The 26,633-nt window shown below is 35.9% G+C and overlaps 2 protein-coding genes across 3 annotated transcripts in view; one reads left to right on the top strand and one right to left on the bottom strand.

The window, feature by feature from the left end:
• LOC131428075 (kelch-like protein 17) overlaps positions 1–24,258 on the bottom strand; it is a 66,896-nt gene extending 42,638 nt beyond the window's left edge. The window contains exon 1 of one of the 2 annotated variants that reach the window (XM_058591729.1): positions 24,123–24,258. The gene's annotated coding sequence lies outside the window, so the exon portion shown is untranslated. Of the gene's footprint in view, positions 1–16,528; positions 17,035–24,122 lie in introns of those variants that run through there. The other variant, XM_058591728.1, reaches the window with a different exon arrangement.
• Positions 8,023–9,006, top strand: LOC131428077 (nucleosome assembly protein 1-like 1). The gene has a single exon (XM_058591733.1). The coding sequence runs from the start codon at positions 8,038–8,040 to the stop codon at positions 8,977–8,979; it is 942 nt and encodes a 313-aa protein (XP_058447716.1). The 5' UTR covers positions 8,023–8,037; the 3' UTR covers positions 8,980–9,006.
• Positions 24,259–26,633: the final 2,375 nt, after the last annotated feature.

Genomic DNA, 26,633 nt, shown 5'->3' with positions numbered 1-26,633 from the left:
CCCTCGCGTTTCGGGCCCCAAACACTGTGATGTTTGATATTTATCGCGACGCTTAAATTGTGAAAATTACTTCCACTTGATGTCCCAAAACATTTGCTGCTGTATGTTATTTCAGGTAAATCGACAAGTTATTGTGAGAGAATCAACCCAAGAATCTCTATTTTTCGTGCAATAAATAAGGTAAACTAATCAGCTGATTTTGAAGTTTTGATTTGGATCTCATCATGATGTCATCATGACAGGGGACCGGTTTTGAAGTAGTTCGTTTCGTCAACCATAGTAACACATGATGTCAACGTCAGTAACTGATCATAAAATTCACGGCAGCATTATTCTACTTCTTTTCATTTCATATTCCGGTCCAGTTGCGTTTGAGCATTAAACGGTCTAAATCTTCATATGAGATTAGACACATTGGATTCATATGAGATTAGACACATTAGTTACATTATTGAATTAATAATTTTGGTTATTTAGGGGTTTGGCTAAAAGCCGAACGCTATTTGCGGAACACTTTTTAACTATAATTTTACGTCAGCCTAACGGTTCTAGTTGAACTGTGAATCGGTTTAATTTGAACTGTACTCAGGACTCGAAAACAAAATGTAAGGGCATATTCAGTAGTGTTCTAGTTCTAGATGCATAATTTATGTCAGTTACAGAATTTAAATCTGAATTTTATAACTAGAAAAACTGGCAGCCCCAGCAGTGTTTTACTCGTGTTTCAAATATACAAAAAAATAGAACGGCATCGTAGACCAGTAGAACTGGTCGAATAAATAAAACTACAACGTTTTGCTGGGTATACGTTTGTTCCAGTTTCTGTTCTATTATAGATCTTTCATATAGAACTTCTAGCTGCTGAATTTGCTCTAAATAATAGCATAAATAAAATACATCTAGGTTTCCCAGTGTAATAGTAATGTACTTGAGCAAACCATGACAGTAAAAATTGCCGTCTGGTGGAAAATGGGGGCGCATTTAACACATCCACAGTAGCATAAATCGAATAAATCTAGATTTCCCACTGTACGGAAACACTGACAGCGCTTCTAGTGAGAAACGGTTGTACTTTTTTTCATTAGCTGCTGTGGTAGTGTTAAATGCGCAGTCAACTTTATACATACATGCATTTTAGCAGCATTTACGCAGCCATTCTACACCAGACGGCGCTTTTGGTGTCACGAGCATTACATTACCATTACACTGGGGAATCTAGATGTATTTGATTTATGATAATAGGAGGTTAATTGTTGTAAAATATATGTGCTGCATGCCTACTAAGCTGACACCATTTTGATAACTTGATTGTCTATTCAAAACGGGAAGCATGATTTTTGTTTATTTCTTAGTACATAACAGCTCTTAACCTTTAGTCTGATGAATTGAACCTTTTGCTTGTGATATTCTTCAATCATTTATATCGATAAAAGTTACTTGGGCTGTGAACCATTTTGCGCCAAATTTTGATTTTCGGTTAAAATTGGACATCTCGACGGCAACTTTATATCGAGTAGTTAAATTTGACTAAAACCACGACCCAATTCAACATTTGACGGATAGAAATAAAATGATACCAATTATAATAATAATTTCAATACCGAAAACGTTATAAGAACTTCGTGAAAAACTCACTTCGTTTGATAATATATTAAAACTTTTTTTCGGGCATTTTCTTTGACTGATATTAAGAAAAGAATATACACGGAAGGAATTTTTACTAGATACCTGAACTTGGCACATTTTTGCAAGATTTATTTCAGTGTCGAAGAATAACTATCGAACTCAATAAACTACCGTGCTACTACGGTTATCTTAACAACGGAATGAATATCTACTCAACTATCAGTGTCTTATATTCCGTTTTGAAAAATTTAAAGCACATTTTAATGGAAAAATACAGTACAAATCAAATTAAAATACAGTACATTTAAGTGGAAAAAACAGTACATAGTAGTTGGATCGAAAATACAGTACAATACTGTAAAATACAGTACGAATGCAAGCATTAGTTATGCTTAACATATAAAGCTGAGCATAATATTTAAACAAACACAAATCCCAAAAATAAGTTGTGAAATCAACAAGCAGGAACAAGCATGGTTTCGATTTTCCTCATACATACACATGCACGACTCTTGATGTTGATAGAGGTAGCGAACTAATGACGTTTTTCTTCGACGTTACCCCCAGTAGGTTGTGTCCTTCGGGATCGTATACGAAATTGCCACGAGGATACGCAACCAAAATTCGGCTGTGGTAAGAATACTGCGAAGCGTGTGCGTGCTGGTTGGTTGGTTGACGCAAGAGGCGCTTCAGCACAAAGGAAAATGTTGAACTTCCATTTATTGTCAATTTGACCTAGTTTTTTTTACTGTTCTGGCCTATTTACTTTTATATGCGCATCATGTTGTTGTTTTCGTTAAGGGTGGGTTTGGCTTGCACATTCAAGCATTCCATAGGGATAGTAGGGAGGAAATCAAGAAAATCAATGCATAACGGGACATGGGGTAGGATCCATTGTTGGGTTGCGAGAGGTACGTTTGGTGATGACAACATTTTTGTCGGAACGAAGAAATAATAGAACTGAAGGTTCACACCAAAAATTCGACTAAATAACAATCGATTGGAAATATGTTGTATTTGAAAGTGAGAGGAAAATAAGTGCATTTGCTTCGAGTGTTCGAGTGACAGCAGTATTACACATTTTTCAAATTGTTTTTTCTTGGTATTGCTATTGCAAAGTTACTGTATCGGATTTTATTCCAATTCGTTGATTGAAAGTTCAGTAATCGACAAAATAACATGGTGACTCTACTAAAGAGATTAATATTGGTACAATAATCCTAGGTATAGTTTTAGTATATAGCAATTCAATTAAACAACTGTTCTACAAAAAAAATTGGATCAGCTGTCCCAGAGAACTTTATCCCTCATAAAATTCACATCTGGATCAAATTATTTCTTGCAATGATGAATTCTGCCGAATTTAAACGATATTCTCATCGCCAATTTTTGGATGTTTTATGTAAAAATGTTTCAGCTTTCAGAAAAAAATATAAAATAACATAGTGCCCATTGGTCGTAAACCATGAAAACCGGTTAAAAATTATACAATTGATTTTTTCAAACACAAAACTTCAACTTTACAATATTCGCACAATTTATTAACAACATATTAAAAAATTAGCGGAATCGATCTAATGGTCATCCTAATGACAAAATAAAAAATCTGTTTTAATCCTCCTGGTAGTGTAATGATGCCTTTCTCATATCTCACATATTCTCATATATAAATGTGTAATATTCTTCAATTTCCTTTGATTCTTAGAAAAACAAAAAGGTTTGTCCATAAACTAGTATAGCCTACAGAGTGAAACAGTACTCAAGTCGGTTAGGCCATCTCTGAGGAAACGAGAACGAGGTACTTCCGAAACCGTAATCTGGGAACCGGTATATTCGAAGTTGGTTCGAGAAAAGTAACTGGGATTAGTTATTGAATCTATGGCTACAATCTTCGGTCATTCATCAAAAACTCAAGAACAAGGAAAGCCAAATTAATGTTCGACCGTCTACTGACAATGACTACCGATTGAAATAGTTTTGAGGCAAGTTTAGAAATTATTTTACTATTCTTTACGTTTCGTCTTTGACTCGTCAGTGCAGAGCAGTTCAAATTGAACTGCTTATTGCAAACTTAAACAGTTCAACTTGAACCGCTAAGCAGACGTAAAGTTAATGCTACTTGCAAAACACTTATTCAGTTGGTACCAAAGTACCACGTCTTTCCTGACGTGCCGAACGAAAACGTTGTTTTCGGCTTATACTGGCCGATTCAGGTATGGTCATTTAGGTTTGCAATAAGCAGTTCAATTTGAACTGCTCTGCACTGACGAGTCAAAGACGAAACGTAAAGAATAGTAAAAACGGTTATGTGCCCTAAGCACAAACATAGGCTAACCCCTAAATGATTAATTATTTTACTTTTTATTTCCGGGTCATTCGGAATCAGAAACCGAGAATCAGCATAGCCGGAATCGAGTTGTCGGATGAAATTCGGAAGTTTTGTATGAGACCATGAAATCTTTCATTTGAAACCAGGGATGCCAGGTCATTTTTTCAAAAATCTGTGATCAAACCCAAAACCTGTCTGTGAAAATCTGTGCCCGTTTTCCGTACCACAATAGCAGTTCAAAATCAATTTGGTGAGCAAAAAAAAAGGTCTCATACCAACACGGTCTGTATCTTGTTCCTCAACCGCTCTGTACTTTTTGGTGCTAAACTGTGCTCGGAATTAAAACCTGTGAAAATCTGTGATTTTCTCCAGAATCTGTGAAAATCTGTGATCATTTTCAGAAATCCGGGAAAATCTGTGTCATTTTTAAAATCTGTGCAGAAAATTGAAAATCTGTGAAACACAGATTAATCTGTGAACCTGGCATCCCTGTTTGAATCTACGTTTGTTGAAATCTTTCACGCCATCTCAGAGAAAAGAGAGGAAGTAATTTGAAATAAGATTTTTTTTACTAATCACACTGTAACTCCGGAACCGGAAATCGGATCAAAATAAAATACAACAACTTTTATTAGGACAATTGCACCTTTCATTTGAATCTAGGTTTGTGAGCATCGGTTCAGCCGTCTCTGAGAAAAGTAAGTTCACTTATTTTCATTATTTTTGCGTGTATCATCCTGTGATTCCGGAACCGGAAGTCGGATTCAAATGAAATTCAGGAATTTTTTGTGGGGCTACAAGACCTTTCATTTAAATCTAAGTTCATGAAAATTGGTTCAGGCATCTCCGAGAAAAGTGAGTGCAAAAAAATGTTACATACATACATACATACATACACACACATACAGACATTTTGCGTACTATACGAACTGAGTCGAATGGTATATGACACTCGGTCCTCCGTGCCTCGGTTAAAAAGTCGGTTTTTACAGTGATTGCATAACCTTTCTTTATGAGAAAGGCAAAAATACGGGTGTAATATTTTTTTTCATCTAATTGTTTTTTCTTGGTAAAAACTAGAAAATATTCGACATGTATTTTTTTATTTCAATATGGTACGTTGAATTTTCGAGATGTGATTTCTTAAATTTCTTGTTTACAAAAAAAGAACCTTTTCAAAATCACTGCTCCGAAAGTATTAATCTTTCCCCTCTGAAACTTTGCCAAGATTAAGTTAAGCCCCTTAACTTTTCCATTAAATTTGTTTTAAAGGTTGTTTTATGGAATCGCTAATTTGAAAGCTAAGAAAAAACGCACGTTTCATGTCGTGGACGAGTTTTTGTATCTTTATTAGATTTTACAGTATAGGATGTTATTTTGTAAACGCGAAATTTCAAAAAATCATATCTCTAAAATTAAACGTACCATATTGAAATAAAAAAAAAATACGTGTCGAATATTTTTGAGTTCATTACCGAAAAAATTAAGTCATTCTTTGTAATCGCATCACTTAAGAACAGATGGAAGGATTTACATGATTCTTTTTCTGTTTGATCAGATTCTACCCTCGCCGGGTAGGGATATCCACCGGAAAAGTAGGAAAAATCCATAAAGTTGTTTTGTATGGAAAATGGAATTTTCCGTCGAAAAAGTCGCCTATGCTTGCTAGATCATCGGAAGGTGTTTGACGCATAACGAGTTGCATAAGTGTTTGGCCGTCGAAGAAAGGGATACTACATCGTTGAAAGATTCTTTTAGCGCGCAACGAGTTGTTTTGTGTGAAGTTTTCACATGCATACTTGATCCATGTGATTCTTCATTTCGAACCACGTGCTTAATTGGGTATTTAAATTATTGCTTACTAATGTCGTTTTCGCTAGAGAAAACTGAAACTGACCCAGGGTAGTTTAATTAAACAAATACTTTTAACAAAATTGTGTTGGATTCGCACTTAGTAACGGGTATTTGAGCAAACCTGATATAAAAACCGGGTTCGAAATTGATTCGATTTTCAGCTCAACAATGTTGAAACTAGGTTCGAAACTAGCTTCAAACAAACGATTTGACAGCAGTTAGGGTGGAAACTGGGTTGGATTTGGCATCAATCGAAAACGACATGAATGACTGGCGAAGTGCATATGACTGTTCTAGAAATACCGCTGTAAGCAAATGAAAAATTTTTGATATTGTTCATCAGGTGATGGATTGTATGCAATGGAGTCAGATGAATAATATTGGTTATTGTGAATCAATGAAAAGTTTGCGCTGTAGAAGCGCTAAGGCCAAACTACTCTGCTATTTTCTCTGCATACCATTCTTGAACGACTTTGCTGTAATGACAGCTTGCCAAATCTGGCCAAAACATTACGGGATGCTCGTGGGGTCGAATGAACGGCAAAATTCATTTTTGGAGACGCTCTTTTTGGTATAGTTCCGATGTCATTGTCTTATTTGTAACGAAAACTTTTTTTTGCCACAGCTGCCAAATCATAAATTTTCTTGCAAATTTGTCGGCAAAAACAAATCTAAATTTCGCTGGAACAGCCCCCCGAGCCGTTGCCAAGTAAAATTTTTGACCTGGGATTGACCCGAAGTCAGCCTTGACATAGGCTTCATCTTCCATCAGAAGACACCCGTCAAACTTGGTCCGCACCTGGTCGTATGGCGCACGAATTTTAACCAAAATATTCTGTTTTATGGTACGATTTGGCTGTTTGTTAGCTCGATACGACTTGATTTATTCCCGGAGTCGAGTTCTCCTCACGTTACTATGGGCAGCACCGAATTTTCTGACCAAATCACGGTCCGAAAGATTAGGATTCCTCTTAATCGTCTTCAAAATCTTACCACGCAGTTTCCGGTCGACAGTTCCACTCCGACGATTGGCTTCAGGCTTCCGAATAGTCGTCAATGTTTCCTTATACCGTTTGATAACGCGCCATATGGTATTTCTGGGCAATTTCAGCTGTTTAGCTAGCCTAGATGCAGACCACAATGGATTTTCGAAATAACTGTGCACAATTTTTCCCTTCTTTCGGCTTCCATGTTGATTGTTTACAAAGTACAGTCGATTTGCGGAATGTCAAAAATCATACGTGAAGCTGACAAAATTCCCGACACGTGAGTGCCATGAACTTCCAAATCCGACCACCAGGAGCGCCACAATATGAGGAAAAGTTTGTTCCATTTCTAGATGAAGCAAGCTTTTTATGCGAACAAATAATTTTTAGGCGAGAGGAAGTTCGACAGGTCAGCTAGTAAGATTATATTTCCCGAACCGAGATTGTTTGACATTCCAGCTTTCAAATAAGCCCAAGTTGATCGAAATTCGTCGATAATTTTCGAGAAATTTGAGCCGATGAGAAAAGTGTAATTAGTCGATTAGGTCACTTATGACACATCTCCGGAACTGGACGTCATTTGATCTTTTATTTTTTTATTTTATCGGTTACGCCACTTATACCATTATATCTCAGGATCCGGAAAAGACAGCCATTTAATCTTCGAACTTGATCAATGGCTTAATAGTAGTTTCCAAATAGGCCCAAGTTAGTTAAAATCGGTTCTGAGAAAGTTGAGCGGTTAAAAAACAACGCATTTTGCCTATTACGTCACTTATACCATTATATCTTCGGAGCCGAAAATGACAGCCATTTGATCTTCGAAATTTTCAATGGTCCAATTTTTTTCCAATCAATTTTCTCAGAGATGACTTAACCGATTTTAACAAACTTAGGCTCGTTTGGAAGCTAAGCGGTTCAGTCATCTCTGAGAAAATTGATCAGAAAAAAATTCGTCGAAAGGTGCACGCACATACACATACACGTCGACATTTTCCGATTTCGTCGAGCTGAATCGGATGGTATATAGCACTATGAGTCTCCGAAGTTCCATATTTTGAATTGCTGCCAACATTACGGATGAGATGTTATCACTCAGGTTATAGGCACTCTATGGTAAACTAAAAAGAAGGTAAACAAAGAGAAACTGTCACGTGCTTATAAGGCTATTTGAAAAATTTACCGAGACTTTTTTTTGGGAATACATTTCACAAATTGCCAGGAAAACTTTAGTAGGCGGCCATGAGAATTGAAACTCTCAAAATTTCATTTTTTATCGAATCTATCATCGATAGATTATTAGCTAGCAATAGCGAAGCAGTGGAACACAAGTCATTGGTTTGCCAAATTTTAGATTTAACAATCAAAGCCGAACAACTTCAGACAGTTACTATGCTTCCGCCAAACATTCGTGCTAAGATCGATGCATTGAAACGAATTCAGATAGACTTGTTGAATAAGGAAGCCGAATTTCATAAGCGTGTTTATTCCATGGAAACTGATTTCCAAACAACTCTACTGGAAATGTTCGACAAAAGACGACAAATTGTGAACGGGTTTTATTTACCTGAGCATGAAGACACTTTGAAGGCAGAAGATCACGAAATAGCCACGGATGAACAGGTTAAGGGAATTCCGGAGTTCTGGCTGAGTGTTTTCAAAATGGCTCCTATTCTGAGCAGTCTCATTCATCCACACGACGAAGATGTGTTAAAGCACCTGATGGATGTTCGTTCGATTATGATCAATGAACCGAAAGCTGGATTTGTACTGGAGTTCGAGTTTGGACCAAACAATAACTTCACCAATAAAGTGCTTACCAAGCGATACGAGATGGAATGTGTTCCCGATGAGGAGAAGTTGGCATCGTTCAATGGATTCGAAATTTACGACACTGCCGGGTGTCACATTGACTGGAAGGTGGGTGGTAATTTGACCGTAACAGTTGAGAATGGAACGGAGCGAGCCGTAGATTCGTTCTTTAATTTTTTCCGTCCGCAAAAGCTAGTTGGAAATGCGGATCCGTTGGTGTACAAGCAGTTTATGGAATATGATTTCGAAATCGGGTATTTCATCAAAGAACGGGTTGTACCTCGTGCGGTTCTTTTCTACAGCGGAGATTTCGTGAATGTTGAAGAGGACTCGTTAGCTTACGTACTGGATGAGCAAGGGCAGCAACTGTAAATTCTGATTAGTTAGCAATAAATTTTTAGTCGAAGCTGCTGTTTTTTTTCTATTACCTTGGAATTAAAAAATGCTCTTACTTGTAGATACGTTATTTATATTCAAATTTTGACCTATTTTACGAAGAAACATTTTTCGAGTAGAATAACTCGTGCACCTGTATCATGCCTGCATTCACGGAACTAACGCTCTATTTACGTTGAGCTGTTTTGTTAAAATGAGACCTTGTTGCGACTAGGTACATCCAATGTTCGTCATGATGATAGAATGAGCTCACGAATCGATGACAAAAGCCAAAACAAACACGTTCGAATGAAGTGTGCGAAACGCGCTAAAGTTGCTGTACAAAGTTTGGGCGACAAATGAGTAAACAAATAAAATCAGGGTGGACACGATTTATTTGTCTAAATGTTGTTTCATTGTTCATAGATGCAATGTCGAATGGAATACAATTCTGATGAACGAAAGCCAAATTTCAACATGCCTCAAGAAAGCATGTGATTGATATCAAAATAACTTTCCCGTTACAAATGGTGCTTCAAAAAATGTTGCTCAACCCCACCCTAAAGTATACCCATTTTCCAGCAGGCGAACCAATAATGCTTACAGCAGTGAGACGAAAGCACTAGTTGACGACAAGGTAGGTATGTAGCACATATACGAGTGAAAATATCCGTCATTCGATTGGGAACACAACACAATGGGCTGCGGACGATCGACGCGTGAGGTATTTAGTTTAATTTCCCCACGAATATTGCATGAGGATCTATGGTGAGATAATGTGTGTATAATTCTGAACATAGGCATCGACGGTGGGTACGTGATTTGTTAGCAAATATATGCTTTAGTTCTACGACGATATTTATTTTGGTGATACAGAGAGACGGCCGCCTGGATCGTGCCGGTTCCATAGGAAATGAAATAATAAAATAAAACACTAATCTGTGCTATTTTGCGGACAGCTAGCATGTATAATCGTACCACAGGTCAATCACATGTCTGTCCCGTTTCTCTAGTACAGGGGACTTTCCAACTTAAATACGGTGAAAGCTGAGTGAAAATGAGAAATTCCTTTCATATCGCAAACAACTTGAAGATTTACTTGAAATTTCATGTGCTTCCACCGAAAAGCAGACTGGAAAAAAATCATGATTAAATAGTGAAAATGAAACAAAAATGCGGAAAAATTACCCCTAAGACAGGATTTGAACCTACATCGTTTGCCTTTTCGGACATATCGTTTTGCCAACTAAACTATCTAGAGTGGACCGTCGAAATAAAATTCGGGCCAAAGGGATTTTTTTTAAATAATTCAAATGATGAAACTATCTACTTTTTATATATGCTTTTAAATATTTGTTTATTTCCAGGTAGCCGAGTTACGAAGCACTAGAAAAAAATGCTTTTATCCGTCATGTTTTCTTTTCGGGGTTTACTTTTTTATTTTGGATCAAAATTAGCGGTAACAAATCATTCCTTTTTCCCTAACCGCAGCTTTTGTGATGATTAATTCATAAAATATTAAAGCAAACTCTTTATTAATGCTTGGTTACTGATGACACTGCGATTCATGAATAAATCCCGATCACTTTGGCCGAACTAACAGTAAAATAGTTGCTGACAAGTTCGGCAATAATTGACAGCTACCAAAGTAGTTGAGCATTTTGCGAGACGATTATCGAGCAATCGGCTGTGCCAATCTCGTCATTTGTCGACAAGATTCAACAATAAAATTTAAGTATGCAGTTTTTTTGGTTAAACTGATTTTGGACAATCATACAGTACGAAAAAGTCATGTTAATTTGTGTATGGGAAAATGAAAATATCATTCGCTTACTACAAAAATTAGCTTCCAGGCGTTTCACGAAAGGTGACGTTATCCAGGACTCCTGGCTCGTAATGCTACATGTCCTCCAACATTTTGATGCCCTTTAAAAAAAAAGATATTGTCAAAGCCTTCAAAATAGGCTTCCGTTTCTGCAAAAATGTTAACATCCGACGAAAATTTCTTTGCCTGAAAACAAGGATGGCATTTCATTTAACATAGGCATTTCATTTAACATAGAGATTAATAACCAGTGCGAGAACGAATTTCTCTCGATGACCCGTCTGAGCATCACGGGTTAGCACGCTGCTGTGAGGATTCTCTCTGAAGCAACAAATGGTCGCTCAATCTCTTTTTGCTATCCGACACTATACGGGCAGTGAATAATTGCGATAGAATCATTTTACTATTGCCGCTTATTCTAACTATGCCCATATAACCTTTGTATAAGTTATGTCTATGAAAATGTCTGTAAATACTCCACACAAGGTTTTGAAATATAGCAACCTAGTGTGAGAATCATCAAGTGGAATCATCGATTCGATTTCCTGCGATAAATTTCAACTTTCGATTCTCTCTTGGTAGATTCCACACAGCGCCGAACATTGCAAAACTGTATCTATTCGGCAAGGACCGTGAAATACTCAGAGTATGAGGGGGAGCGAAGAAATTAGAAAAATTCTCTCACGATTAATGCATTGAGAGGCAGTAGGTTCTTACAGCATCATCTACCAGATTGAAAATGTTGTATACAATATAGAGAAATATTGAGCCGCTTTCTACCAAATTATTGGCAATCACGAACATTGCTTGGAGAAACCTCATCTGACTCGTCTGACACGATCAGCTGTTATGTAAACACTAGAGGATAGATTGTCAAGAAATTTTGTATTTTGTCATCTAGGGGCTTGTTCTCAACAAAAATATACACGGTTTGAAATTATTCACGTTTTTTTCTGTGTGAGGTCGAAACTTTTCATTCCATGTAGCATCAATATCTTTACCAGTATTTGACATTTCGTTGAGTTTGATGCAGATATGGACAATAGGGTTGAACAAAATATTGATTTGAGCTCCACCAAACTTTCGTGTTCCTTTTGGATCCCTTAAGCACCATGCAAAATTTTAGCTTGATCGAAGAAACTATATTTTCGCGCCCGAGGTTTAAAGTTTGTATGAGATTTAATATGGAGAAATTCACTTTTTAAAGAAAAAATCGACTAGAAATCAACCTAGTCAAAGTCTTGGCGTTAAATTCCTTTTGTGGAAATTGGCCTTTCTGTTTCAACAGACTTCGCAGCCGATTCTTAGTGTGGCTAGTACTATGGATCCTACTGACACTAAGAACTCTTCCAGGTCGGGGCTCGAACATACGACAACTGGGCTTGTAGTAAGACCAGCGTCCTATGCTTTGAACTGCCAACCCGGGACTCGAGAGTGTTATTTTCGTAGGAAATTTACCGAAGAAGAAAACCTTTGAAGACCGCAAAACAATCCGACATTTGTAGAAAAAAGTTATTAAAGGAAAACCGACACAAGATCCGAACGATGGCTCATTCCTTAATATATCTAGTTAGCATAACTGCTGCTAGTGGTGGTAATATGACATTGTTTTCTTTTATTATACAATAACGGTTCATCTGAGTTGTTTGATGTCTTCACGATAGTTACTCAGTTTAGAAAGAAGACTTTTTTTAAGTGAAAAGCCACGTTCCAAAATTCACTATAAAGACACAAAACAGTCTAACTTTTTAATTTAAAGAAAGAGGTTTTTAGAATCTTCCACAATATTTTAGAAAAACTCAAATCCAATAACTTGCCCGAAGATATAAACTCTCTATCACTTATAGTTTAGAAGATATAGAGGATAGTATATTTACAGTAAGGTTTGGAGCATGGTTTGTCACTTAAAAAGAATCTTCATTCTAAGCTGAGTTACTATCGTGAAGATATAAAACAACTCAGATCAACCGTTATTGCATAATGAAAGAAAGCAAAATCATACTACCACCACTAGCAGCAGTGGTGCTAGATATATTAAGGAATGATCCATCGTTCAGACCTTGCATTGGTTTTCCTTTAAAAACTTTTTCTGCCAATGTCGGATTGTTTTGCGGTCTTTGAAGGTTTTCCTCCTCGATAACTTTAGTAACACATGCATTGATTTTTACAGTGCATAAATTAATCTCCAGTCGATTTTTTTTTTGTATAAAGTAAATTTCTCCATTCAGAATCCCATACAAACTTTAAACCTCGGACGCGAAAATACAGTTTCTCCGATCGAGCTAAAATGTTTGATGGACCTGAAATCAATACTTTGTCCCACCGTAACGGACAATCCAGTCGCGAGCGGTTTGAAAGAACTAGTTAGTCTAGAGAAATGAGTAAAGAACAGTTCTTTGTTGAAGAACGATAGTTCTCTAATCTTTTCAAATTTAAATAACTGTATATTTCGAAACGGTCGAAGTTTTTAAGAACGCAGTAGAAACGGTGTATATTGGCAACCTCTGAAAAAGTGCACAAAAGTTAACGACTGCTACCTTAAATACATGCAAAAAAGTTACTGAATTTCCACGAAAGAGTTTGTTGCCAACGAAATATAATTAGCTGCTCTCGTACGGTTTTTGCAGAAACATTCAAAATTTCCAAAAAACAAAAACAAAACGGTTCAGGTGAACTAACATGGATCAATAAGTCCCGAGACTAAAGCATAGATGGCGATCGCAGTAAACCAGTAACCACGTTTTTCTAGAGTACTAACCTTTGCTTGAAACGGGTCAAAATTTTAAGTCGATCCGACCAGAAACAGCTGAGTTATCGAGGTTGGAGTAAAGTTGTTTTGTAGTTTGTTTAAAAAATGGAAAAAAACCGAGTTTCGTGTTTTGATAAAACATTGTTTTTTAATGGGTAAAAACACCGTGCAAGCGAAACAATGGATTGAAAAATGTTATCCGGACTCTTGTCCATCAAAAGCAACGATTTGTCGTTGGTTCGCCGAGTTTAAACGTGGTCATGCCGACAAAAATGACGCGGAACGCTCGGGTAGACCTGTGGAAGCAGTTACACTGGAAAATGTGAGTGAAGTGACACAAATTATAATGAAAGATCGTAAAGTGAAGCTCTGTGAGATTGCTGAGATGATACAGATATCATATGGAAGTGTATTTACTATCCTTCATGAAAAATTGAGCATGAAAAAGGTTTTTTGCAAGTGGGTGCCGCGATTACTTTCGGTGGAACAAAAACAGCAACGAGTCGATGGTTCAGAAAGCAGTTTATCGCTATTTACTCGCAACAAAAAAGATTTCTTGCGTCGTTTTGTGACCATGGACGAAACATGGATACATCACTACACTCCAGAGTCGAAGCGGCAGTCATCTGAGTGGTTTTTTCCATTTTTTAAACAAACTACAAAACGACTTTACTCCAACCTCGATAACTCAGCTGTTTCTGGTCGGATCGACTTAAAATTTTGACCCGTTTCAAGCAAAGGTTAGTACTCTAGAAAGACGTGGTTACTGGTTTACTACGAGCGCCATATCTGCTTTAGTGTCGGGACTTATTGATCCATGTGTTAATTCTTTCGGTTGAACTGTCAAGTTCTGAACGGTTCTTTGAAATGAACTATTTTGCCCATCACTAGTTTGATCTCTAGTTTGTAGTATCGAACATTGACATGTTTGTGCATGAAAAGTCGTTTCGCGAGAAGTGTTACTTAATTACTTAAACATGAAGGAAAGCTCCGCAGAAAGTCATCGTATAAAGTTTACGTTGAACATGCTCTTGTTGAACAAACATGCAGAAAGTGGTTTCTGCAGTTAGAAATGGAAATTTTGACTTGGAAGACAAGGAACGTCCCGAACTCATTTTTCATGCGTTTGGTGGGAACAACTGGACGTTATTTACTATGAGTTACTTCAACCGGGTGAAACCATCAGTAGTGACGTGTACTTACACAGAAAAAAATAATGAAATTCGCACGACATGTAATTCAATAATACTTTGAAATAGACATCAATTGAATCGAAAATGTGATTGAAAACCATCATCGATGTCAAAGTGAATTAGAATGCTTTGATTTTTCAATGAATTATACAACATATTTTAATTTACGCTTAGATTTGCTTTTAAAGTATATTGAAAAGTAAAGCCCTGAGGAGTATATTCATATTCAATTTCCTGCTCCAAATATGTGCATGAAAATAGATGTAAAAATAGATACTTCACTATTCACCATATTCACCGGACATTACTCTGTCCGATTACCATTTGTTCCGATCCATGGCTCATGACTTGCCAGAACAGCGCTTCGAAAACTAAGATATAATCAAAAATTTAACCAATTCATTTATAGAATCTGAAGAAAGCGATTTCAACGCGGTATCCAAGCTTTACTAGAAAGATGACAAAAAGTAGTAGATAACGATGGACATTACTTTGAATAACGCGGTACTGTAATGATACTCTCATAATAAATCACGAAACTTTGTAAACAAAACGCCTCGAATTATTCCTGATAAATTGTCATTAGGCACTGTGATCACTAAAAACTACAAGGATCAGCCCCATGAGGTTGTTCGAGCCATTGATGTGTAACAAGGCAACTAAAATTTCTAATGATCTACAATCAAACAGTTCAATCAATCGTAACACTTTTGAATCCGCAATTGCACGAGAGTCTGCTTAGATTGTTCTTGATTAGGAATCAATACCTAACATTGTTTGTTTTATAGCCGACGAAATTACACCAATATCCTAAATGTATGCAATTATATCTTTGTACATACTTGCGATACGATTTTGATATTTAAGCTTCTCGTCGCTAAGCTTGTGTTCAAGTTTTGTATGCAAGCAGTTATTTTTATAGCATTAAGTTTCTCTACCATTCTGCGATTTCGGTTGAAGCGATAAACTTTTTCTTATTATCAATCGAGTTCATTTTATATAAATTAGAAATTAATCTTAAGCACTCAAAATTTGCCCCTGGGTAGTCTTAAGCACTCAAAATTTATCCTGGGTTGCATGACACAAGATCAGAGCATACCAATTAAAGCTTCAAATCGTTTTATGGCACTTTTTGACTTGCTGTCTAGCAACAAACCTACCTCTAGCATACTACGCGTAGGACTGAAACGTTGGCTATAATTTTGCTTCTATTTATAGATTCGCGTGCTTCCAACAGCTTCGCTTTTGCGTCGATTGACCAATGCTTTCCCTTTGATAAATCACTTACTCCTTCAAAACCGTCGTCTATGGCAGGGAAATCCGATATGCCGGAGATTTTTAGCAGACAAAATAGGACACTGCTCGATACTAATCTGAATTTCAATCATTTATAATTGAAAATACGTGGCATGATACATTCAAATCGAATCTTAGAAATATTTCCAATCAAATAATGAAATAATATTAAAAATTGATACAAAATATACTGAGCTGTGAGTGTTAGAAACCTGACCACATTTTTTTCCTTGAGTTTCTGATTTGCACCCCTATATAGAAAATAAAGATGTGTTCCACATCAAAAGATCCAAAAGATCCGCCGGACTTGGGGATGAGCTGGACGTGATTATTAGGATAAGGTGGGTTCGACTCCAACACTCATTAAAATTGTGGGTTCGTTTCAAATTGCTTAAACGATGCCTTTCTAAAGTACTAGTTATTTAATAGGTGTTCTTTGACTCAACTCATTTTGTTCGAATACGTATATGTTGATTAACTTACAGTTCTCAGTTGAAAAATGCCTTTAAATATATTTTTTTCCCAGCTAGCTCCACCGTAACAAAAAAAAGCTATTTCACTAACTCAATTAGAGAAGAACACCAAAACGGCACCGTTCGGCAAAGATACGTTTCATGAAATTTCCGTCGAACGATTACATTTAAATTCGATTAATTATCACTTGTTACTGTTTGCTTCTTTTCATCGCAGGAGAAACTGTCACCGTTTTCGTTTCAGTAGCCGGTCATTCACCCGCTTCCAAGATATATTTGCTTAATGCCGGCTCCTCTGTGCCAATTTCAATTAACAATGAACGAATTTTTGGTAAACACGAACTATCCTATATTTCGCCGCTTTTTCTACTCCATATGTTTGCACGAACCGAGCTATCCATTGGGCTTCAGTTCAATATAAAAATCACTGCATAAGCCATCCGAAACTGATTTCACAAAGATGATTCTCCGGTCCGCGACCGCATTGATCGACCTGCTGTTGTCAACTGCGGTTCTCCCGTCAAAATTCTGCCGATTATTGTGCAACGGGTCATTTACACCGGTCCACGCACACATCACCCGGTGAATGGAGAACGTAGTCTCGGAGCCTATGTATGAATGGTAGCAGCTGGGAGCAGCCGAAGCATACGCACGCGGTCCGACTAGAAGAGCAAGTCTCCAGCGCACCACACAGCGGCATGGCAGAAGTCTACACAGAGACAGATATACCACCCATTGCCACCCACTCCATGGGGCAGGTAGATATTACCCTTTTCCAGCGGATTGGTGACTGGTTGTGCAGAGGCAGTGTTTACAGTTACTTTACTCATGGGACAGGGAGCTCAACCAGGCAATGGAAGGAGGAAGTTAGCTTTCGTCTATTGTGCGGTTAATGGATATGTTTTGGGTGAAATGTGATTAGTGCATATACATATACATGTGTAGTGGGTACGAAAAAAACATTCGAACAAAGTGTGTTATAATCGTCAAGTTGATGAGAATTCAAAAAAATATTCCCCTTGGAGGAATGTATATAAAAAATATAAGAGTTTGGTATATCTATCGATTAATTTCAATGCCATCGAAAATGGTTATAAATCAATAGTTCCATTTTTATGATTAAAACTAATTTTGTTTTATATTTTCTATTAAATATTAGTTTATTTTAGAATTTGAGATTATCATATCGAGGTGTGAAATTGTCGATATTTGAATACTGCAAATCTGTAATTCTCAATGTCTCAAGAACACTGAAAATGTTTGAAAAGAACCGATTAACATTGAATCACAAACGCGGTGGAAAAGAACATCATTAATAACATATAAATAAAAGGATAATTTATTTGCAATCTCAATATAACTCCAAGTGATGTTACAACACACTAAACTTCATTCGGTATTTTTTTTATCTTTTGACGAACTACCGAACATTCTCGTTCTACTGATATATCAGCAAAAATAAACATTTGTTGACAGCAATACCTTAATGTACCACTGTGATGAAATGTAAATTTTACTGAAAATTCAGGTAATGAGTATGGAACACCTGACATCGGTTAACCAATTAAAGTGTTAACAGTAGGATTACATTTATGATATTTTACAACTTTAAAAGTTTTCGACACTTATCGAGAAATGCATTGCAGGTACCTAAAAATTTCTGAAAGATGAATTATTGAATTCAGTACCAGTTATAATTTGAAGAAAATAATTTCACATTTACTGTAGTATTATTCTCAGAAATATCAATATTTTTACAACAATTTTAAAACATTACAAATTTCCGCAACTTAGAATGAAATTATAGTGAACATATATGCTATTATTTATTTATTTAACTAGCTAATTTATCCGGCGTTGCTCGCAAATGTTTCGTGAAGACAAGGCCGAAACAATTCTAGAAATTGGCCTCCCCATTGATACTCTAATTGTAATGAAACACGTTCATGTTCAGATTGCGAATGATCAGTGACTCATCTCAGATCTCACAATAATAATAATTTTCATAATATAATTCTAACGTACTTCAATTATTATGTATATGTGCTTGTAACGTACTTCCGTACTTCCTCGTCGCATTCGATCTACAATACCTTTGGCTTCCGTGGCTATAAACACATACTACTTTCTATAAACAAAAATTATGACCTCATTATCTTCACGTAATTGCTAAAAATATTCCATCTGATAATTATTTTTTTTATAACGAAAGGCTGTTTAACATCATAACTACATTCGTACTATAGAATAACGTTTTTATATCGTTTATTTTACCCCGGCCCCAATTTTGGTCGTTCATCGGGGAGGTAAACCTATAGAATAACGGTTCAGTTAATACAAATGTTGTTGTAAACTTTTTTCCATCACCTTCAGTTTACTCAATTTACATAAAAAATGCACATTGATTGTACGATTTTGTCAATTCAGATCGATATTGAGAATACTTATTCCCCCTTCCTCTTGTGAATATTTTTGTGTAGCTAACTTAGTTGCTAGAAATATGGTGTACTCGTGAAGAAGTACCAATTTTTCGTAAAATCCGATCAATTTTCTCTTACACTTTCCATGTTCGGGGCACTTGTTACACACCCTCACCCTCGAAATAACCTTATAATCTAATTTGATTTAACTTCCTTTTTGTCAGTGAACTTACTACAGATCTCTTCCCTGATTACCCTGAGTAGTGTAGTGAGTATCTGTGCTTTTAAAAAATATCGATTCCCACCTTTGGTACATGTACCAAAATTGGTGGCAATTCGTTTAGTTGTTCCGTGATTATGCTGAGACTTAAGTACACACGTGTTCGTAGGCAGATAAAGATTATTTTCCCTTAGTTCTTTGAATTCCCCGGCAAAATGGAACCAGATCATTTGAAATCATTCAAAGAAAATTGCTTTGAATTCAAATTAAATTCTTGTCACTTTCTTGTTTTACAAAAAATGGGAGATGAAAATTTATTTTCAAAAACCCCTGTTAATGACACTTGCTACACATTTTCCCCCCTGAACATTCCCTGATGATTATCTCTGAAGAGCAAGAAGTATCTATGCCAAATTTGATAGCAATCCTTTCAGTAGTTTCGGAGTTATGCGGTTACAAACATTACATCCACCTTATTTAAAGGCACTTGCTACATCCACCCCCCATATAATCATATCTAAGGTATGGAAAATGTTTGTATGGCCTTAAAAAATTATCGATTCTTGTCAAATTTTATGAATTTTTTCATGCCTCCCCTGTCAATGACACTTGCTACGCTTTCTCTCATATAAAAATATCTTTATGATAATTCCTAATAGTAAGAAATACCTGTGCCAAGTTTTATAGCAATTGGTGCAGTAGTTCCGGAGTTATGCTCCCACCATAAAAATAGTCTTATAACCATCTCTGAAGAGCAAGAAGTACATGTGCCGATTTTTAAAAGCAATCCGTTAAGTAACTTCGGAGTTATGTCATTACAAACACCTCCTTTTAAAAGGCCATGCTACATCCATCCCCCATATAATCATATCTAAAGTATGGAAAATGTTTCTAAGATGTTTAAAAAATATCAATTTTCGTCAAGTTATATGAATTTTTTCATTTTTATGACATTTTTTTCAAACAAACCTGGAATCATTTGAGAGAATATTAATAGACCAGATGCATAATTAAATAATCTGTTGAAAATAAGGTCTGTTTAAAAAAATGAAACATTTTCGTGTATAACTTTTTATTAGATTGGTAAAATTTACGAATAATTAGTTTAGAGAGTAACGTTTACATGTGCAAAATTTAGTAACAATCTGTCTTGTGATTATCAAGATGACTTTCAAAACTAAGCGTTTTTTGGAAATATACAGTCTTGTTGATTTTGGAAATCGATGCATTCTAATTTAGTTTTACATCGATTATGGTTTTAAATCAGATTTTCAAATCAACTGATGCCTATTTCATAGTACTATTAATTTACATGTCGTGTAAATTTCATTATACACAAAAACCTCAATTTACGCCCCTTATATATGTATATATGTATACATATGTGCACGTATATGTACATAAACATATACATGTTTATACATATACATAAGCACACTAACTTCGCCAATCTACATATGTATAAAGATATACAAATATATGCACGAATACGTGTCAACATGAAAACATTGATACATATATAATGCGCATAAATTGAGGTTTTGGTGTATTCTACACTTTTACCTATTTTATAAATATAAAAAAAAAGGTTTAAATATTAAAACCTGTTTTAATCCACCTAGTGGTGTAATGATGCCTTTCTCATGTACAATATTATGTGGTATTCTATTCAAAATTTTTCTCTTCGATTTTTGAAAGAAACCAAGAGATTGTTTGTGCATTAACTAGTATAACATACAGAACAAAACAGTGCTTTGATTGCGTAGGTCATCCTTAAGAAAACTAAGTGGGTTCACTATTATATGCACTTCCGGCACCGGAACCCGAGAACCGGTATAATCAAAGTTGGTTCGTACGGCCACTAACTAACATGACGTACAAACTCTACTATACGCACTCTTCATTACGATTTAAATGTTTGTTGCATCCGAAAATATTCAGTAATTTTTGGTAGGACCATAAGACCTTGTAATTGATCCTAAGATTGGGAATAACGGTTTAGAGTCCAGTTTATAACATTTTTTACGGTTTTTGTTCCGCCGGTTTAAGTGATGGTGTACAATATTGAACACACTTTACCCTATAACTCCGGAACCGGAAGTCGGATCCGGATGAAATTCAGGAATTTTGTATGGAGCCGGAAGACATTTCATTTGAATCAAAGTTGGTGGAAATCGGTCAAACCATCGCTGAGAAAAGTGAGTGAGTTCCATTTTGGTATATATGACCACTGTTTCCGGTACTTCCGGAACCGGATATAGGGAAACAGGATAGCCGGAATCGGTTTGTTTAGTTGCCTACTGATAATGACTATCGATTTGTGTAGTTTTGAGACCAGTTTAGAATTTTTTTTACGTTTTTTGTTTCGCCGGTTTAAGTGATGGTGTACAATATTGAACACACTTTACCCTATAACTCCGGAACCATAAGTCGAGTCTTGATGAAATTCAGGAATTTCGTATGGGACCGGAAGACCTTTCATTTGAATCTAAGTTTGTGGTAATCGGTCAAACCATCGCTGAGGAAACCTAGTGAGATTATTTGACACATACACACTCACACACACACACGCACACACACAGACATTGCTCAGCTCGATGAACTGAGTCGAATGGTTGGTGGCCCTCCGGGCCAAGTTTCACTAGTCGGTTTTTCAAGTGATTGCATAACCTTTCTATATAAGAAAGCAAAAATAGGTGTAAAGCATTGTAAAACATTTTCGAGGTTTCATATACCAATCGATTCAGCTCGGCAAACTGAACAAATGTGTGTGTGTGCAAAATTACGAGACGTTAAAAACTGCATCTATTTAATAATATCTGTTCCATTCGACCTTGAATACTAAAAATGATTTCAAATTTAGATACCTTATCATAATACCAATCAAACAACCCATAGAGTGTAAAAATTCGTTAATTTTTTTGTTTATTAATTTTTCGTGTTGGAGATTTTTCCGCCATATCCCAATAGTGAGGGTTTTTGGATGAAGTACGATGAAATGCCGCTTGGAATCAAAATTAGAAAGAAATCGTTCCTGAGTAAAAGAATAATTGAATACACTACTCTTCAGCATAGTTTTTTGTTTGGTTTTAGCATGGTTCCGTTTTGGCAACATAATTGTTCGGAGATTCAGTAAATATTAGAATTTAAAGTGATAACTCATACATTTTATAACTGAATCAATTGTAACTGAAGTAAAAACTTAATATCGTATTACTCTAATAAAATTCGTGCATTTAATAATATATGAATGCATTCAAAAATATATCTAGAATTTTTTTGGTTTTATTTATTTCAATACTGAGATCGATTACCAATCCTTTTAGCCACAATTTTCAAGTGACAACGAAGCAATGCGGTTCGATAAAAAAGGAACGACTTTTTATATACCTCACTACTACGTGGATAGAACACGTTTTTTGTGTGAATTACGAGGCAAAATATATATGGAATCTTCAAAATTGGATGAACACTGTCTATTAGTACCTGTTGTTAGTTGTTGGTCTTTCAAATCTATTTGTGCTATTTAGCTCTTTAAATTCTGGTTCCGGAAATACCAGATGAGATGGACTCCGGAATGGAATTCAGTCCGATTTCTCAGGAATGACAAAACCGGTTTTTCCAAGATTAGATTTAAAGAAAGGTCATATGTTTTTATGGAATGTTTTTTGATTCCAAAACTCATTTAGTCAGTAATACATAGTAAATGGCCGTAAAAACTCACTATAGCTGTGCCGAATTCTAATTTCCGGTTTCGGAAAGAATTCGGTAATAAAACTAATATACATGTCCCAAAAATGATTGATCCGACTTTCCCCAACTTGAATTTAAATAATTCTTTGCTCAGATAGACCCCAGTGGAATTTTTTTTAAATCCTGTTTCTGGTTTTAAGATGAGTGTTAACAATTTCAAACCGTCCTCAAAACGACGACACACAAATTTTCAAATCTCAAAAATTAATACCAAAGTTATTCAAATTTGAAGATTTCATTTCATTTTGTTAGCATTATTGTCGTTACGTATTATATATCACTAGTTTGGTTTAGATATCTTGAATATGTAATCATTTCATTTGATTCAATCTATACCTTTTTACGGATAATGTATGCGTTACTCTTCAATATTAAAATTTAACAAAGACGGACCGAATTATTTTCGTTATAATATTTATGTAATTTGAATATCGATTCTAATAATGTTATTCGGTTAACATTAATTATTGCTGAAACACCTAGGATTTATCTACAAAATTATATTACTCTACCGCCTAAAATTTCTTTTCCTTGCCTAATATATCATCTTCTGAACGACGGGTCGATGTCCTGAATAAAGAACGCATACATTTACATTTCGGAACAATGTTCCATTCGACATCATAATAAATCATAAGTCTTGTGAGACACAGACATACACACATAACGGCTTTAATCATGAACTTCGCCAGAGTCTCATGGTTAAGATCATTCAATATTCATACATTTCCCACAAACGTCGACATCGTCCTTTCGGTTACATAAATTCCCAGTGTATATTTCTTTTTCTCTTTCACTATTCTGCAATGCACCGCTGAGAATCGCTGTCAGCTAGGCTTGGTTTTTGAATCACGTAAATATCAAATTTCTTTGCACGTTTCTCATTTGTCAGAATCCATCATCATGTGATAGAATGTGGGAAAATTCTGAATTCTACTTCAACTAATACTGCCATTCACCAATACTTCAAGAACATTGTAAAAGTATTTGTTTGTGAAGTAATAAAATTGGTAAACAGATAACTTCTTAATAAAGATCATTTAAAGGATTTTCTTGAAATTAGTATTCTAGAATCTAATGATTCCAAAAGATTATCTAGGAATGGAATCTAACTGGAAGACTGGGCGTCTTCATTAGAGCGAAAAAACAAAATTGTCACAAACACAAAATATCCATCTAGCTCAAACCAATATTAAGTTTAAAAATCCTACCTTTTTGCACATGAATATCACTTTAAACATTAGTATTTTTCTTTAAAAAATAATAAAAATATTCCTTCGCAGAGCAGTAGTACAACGCCCGATTTTCACTCGATGAAAGTTTCCGAATGACTGCTGAGGAAAATTGCCAAACGCACGCACACGCAGACCATAATGTGTATCCTTCTGATCCTGCCTCAACTCGTGCGAACACGGAAGTTAGTGGGAGTTGGAAAAGTCTCCACATGGAAGGTGGGGCTCTCTGCTCTCCGCAGTCAGTCGAGCACATCCAGAGAGGAGTACACAACCACTACAAGAACAATCCTGGTGGGGTGTACGATTGAGTGAATGAATGAATCGATGCGGTGCTGGGGGTAGGAAGCCAAGTGGTTCGTCTAGCATGTGCTCGCCGGACACCGCGACGACGATGGATGATGACGACGACTTGTTGTCGCGTCACGAATAACAAAAATAGCGTCTAGCTGTGTATGTATGAATGCTTGGGGGAGCGTGAATGCCGTTGATTTGCATGAATATAGCATATAGCGCTGAAAGCGGTGCGACCCCATATCTTTCGGTTGGATTGATGTAGTCGGTGTGACCACTTGTGGATCTTTTGCAAAATTCAAGGTTATTGACTTGTTTGGGCTTTTTTTACCTGAAAAAAAAGGTTCTCGTAATTTATGTTAAAAATTCGAATCGGAATATTTTTATATTGTTCTGTTGGCCAGCAAACTTGATAAACATACGCTCGAAGACTGATGTTGATAGACAGAAAATTCTAACGGCCAGTCACTTCAAAACCCGATCATCTTAGAAGGATTACAAAAAAAACTTTTTTTTAATTATTTTCTTTTAAATTTCATACAAAATGTAATTGTAACACTCAACGTGATTTCATATTAAATTCTACAGATTTAGTGTCATAATCTAATGGCATTTTTCTCTTCACTCTTTCCGTTGAACTTTGCACGGAGTTTTCGTTAACTTGTCAATTGCTAGTTATATGGGTCATCAGTTTTCTTAAGGTCTTCCTTCGTGATTGTCTAGCCTGATAGTTCATACCAAGAAGTCCTTGGCGTAATGTCAGTTAACTTAATCAGGTTAAATCTCTCATCGATATATATCACAATTCCCTTGTCATAGGTTTCAACAAATTGTTTATTTATTTTTTCTATGTTTTGTCTTTGACTCGTCAGTGCTCAACAGTTAATGTCGAACTGTTGTGTCACCTACCAGTTCTCCATAAGCCGCTAAGCAGACGTAAAACTTCAGCTCTACTTGTTGCAACATTTGAAAATATACTGAAGTGCATCGTCCTTGCTGACACGCCGAACGAAAACTAGTTTCGAATAACTTGCCGATTTAGGTAGTGGTCGTAAAGGGATTAGCTTATGTTTGTGCTAGGGCACATAACCAAATTTATTTCATTTTTCATTACATTGTTTACCATTCCGGCCCGGATTGACTTCAGTATTGAATGTTCTCAATAAATTTGTGAAAATCGACTTTTGAACCGAGGGTCGAAGAGCCGATAGTCAAACCAAAGATAACTTAGGCCTCAAACCATCGGTTCTGGAACTAAAGGGTGATGAGTGAAAACGAAACTTCAAAGTCAATAGTTGGTTTCATAGAAGAAAATTAGCTAATCACTTAAAAATAATAAATTCCTTTAGTTCACAGATCTTTCAAGATGATGACAACGCAAATTTACATCGGACATACCGGTCTTTGGATTCTGGTACAGGAAGTAACGGAAATAGTTGTTAAAATCTGGAAAATGGAACTCATTTCATTTTCTCAGAGACGTCCATTCCGACTTTCACTAGCTTTGATTTAAAATGAATGGTATAATTTGGTATATTCACATGAAAAAGTATCGGGAAGTCATCGAATTCATGTAGAAACTTATAGCGAACTTCCTCCAATCGCCAAAACTTGTGAACGCTGGTTTCAACGTTTCAAAGTAGGCGATTTGAATGTTTTTAGCAAAAACGTACTCAATCCACCTAGAAGTTGTATGATATTTTTTTTATCAATCCGAATTTATATTTTGCATAAATATTTTTCTGTGTTTTCAGTTTCCGTGAAATTATTTTCATGACCTTTGTTTTAAATGACAGTTTGAATTTTCAATCACTCATTACCGTGTGATACCGAAACTGCTAGTTGGATCCAAAAGAGAAATTGTATGACACCATAAAATTATTCCTTTGAATCTAAACGTGTAACAATCGATTAAGAGAAGTCGAAGTGAGTTCCACTTTCGAGTTTTTGGGCATTATTTATGGTACTTTCAGAACCGGTATTCAGAGACCAGCTCGTACGACCCCGAATTAATATAGCGAATATATTGGAAAATTTTTTGGTATCGTCATTTGCTATGACGGTTTGAATTTTAAAAACTCATCAACCTGAATCGGATGTCGAGATCGGATCAATCCAGAATCGGATGTCGAGATCGGATGAATTTCACGAATTTCATATGTGGCCACAAGTATTTTAATTTAAATTTTTTGTATA

The sequence above is a fragment of the Malaya genurostris genome, chromosome 2 (assembly GCF_030247185.1).
Source record: "Malaya genurostris strain Urasoe2022 chromosome 2, Malgen_1.1, whole genome shotgun sequence".
Taxonomy (NCBI): domain Eukaryota; kingdom Metazoa; phylum Arthropoda; class Insecta; order Diptera; family Culicidae; genus Malaya; species Malaya genurostris.
This window is presented reverse-complemented; position numbering and strand designations above follow the sequence as displayed.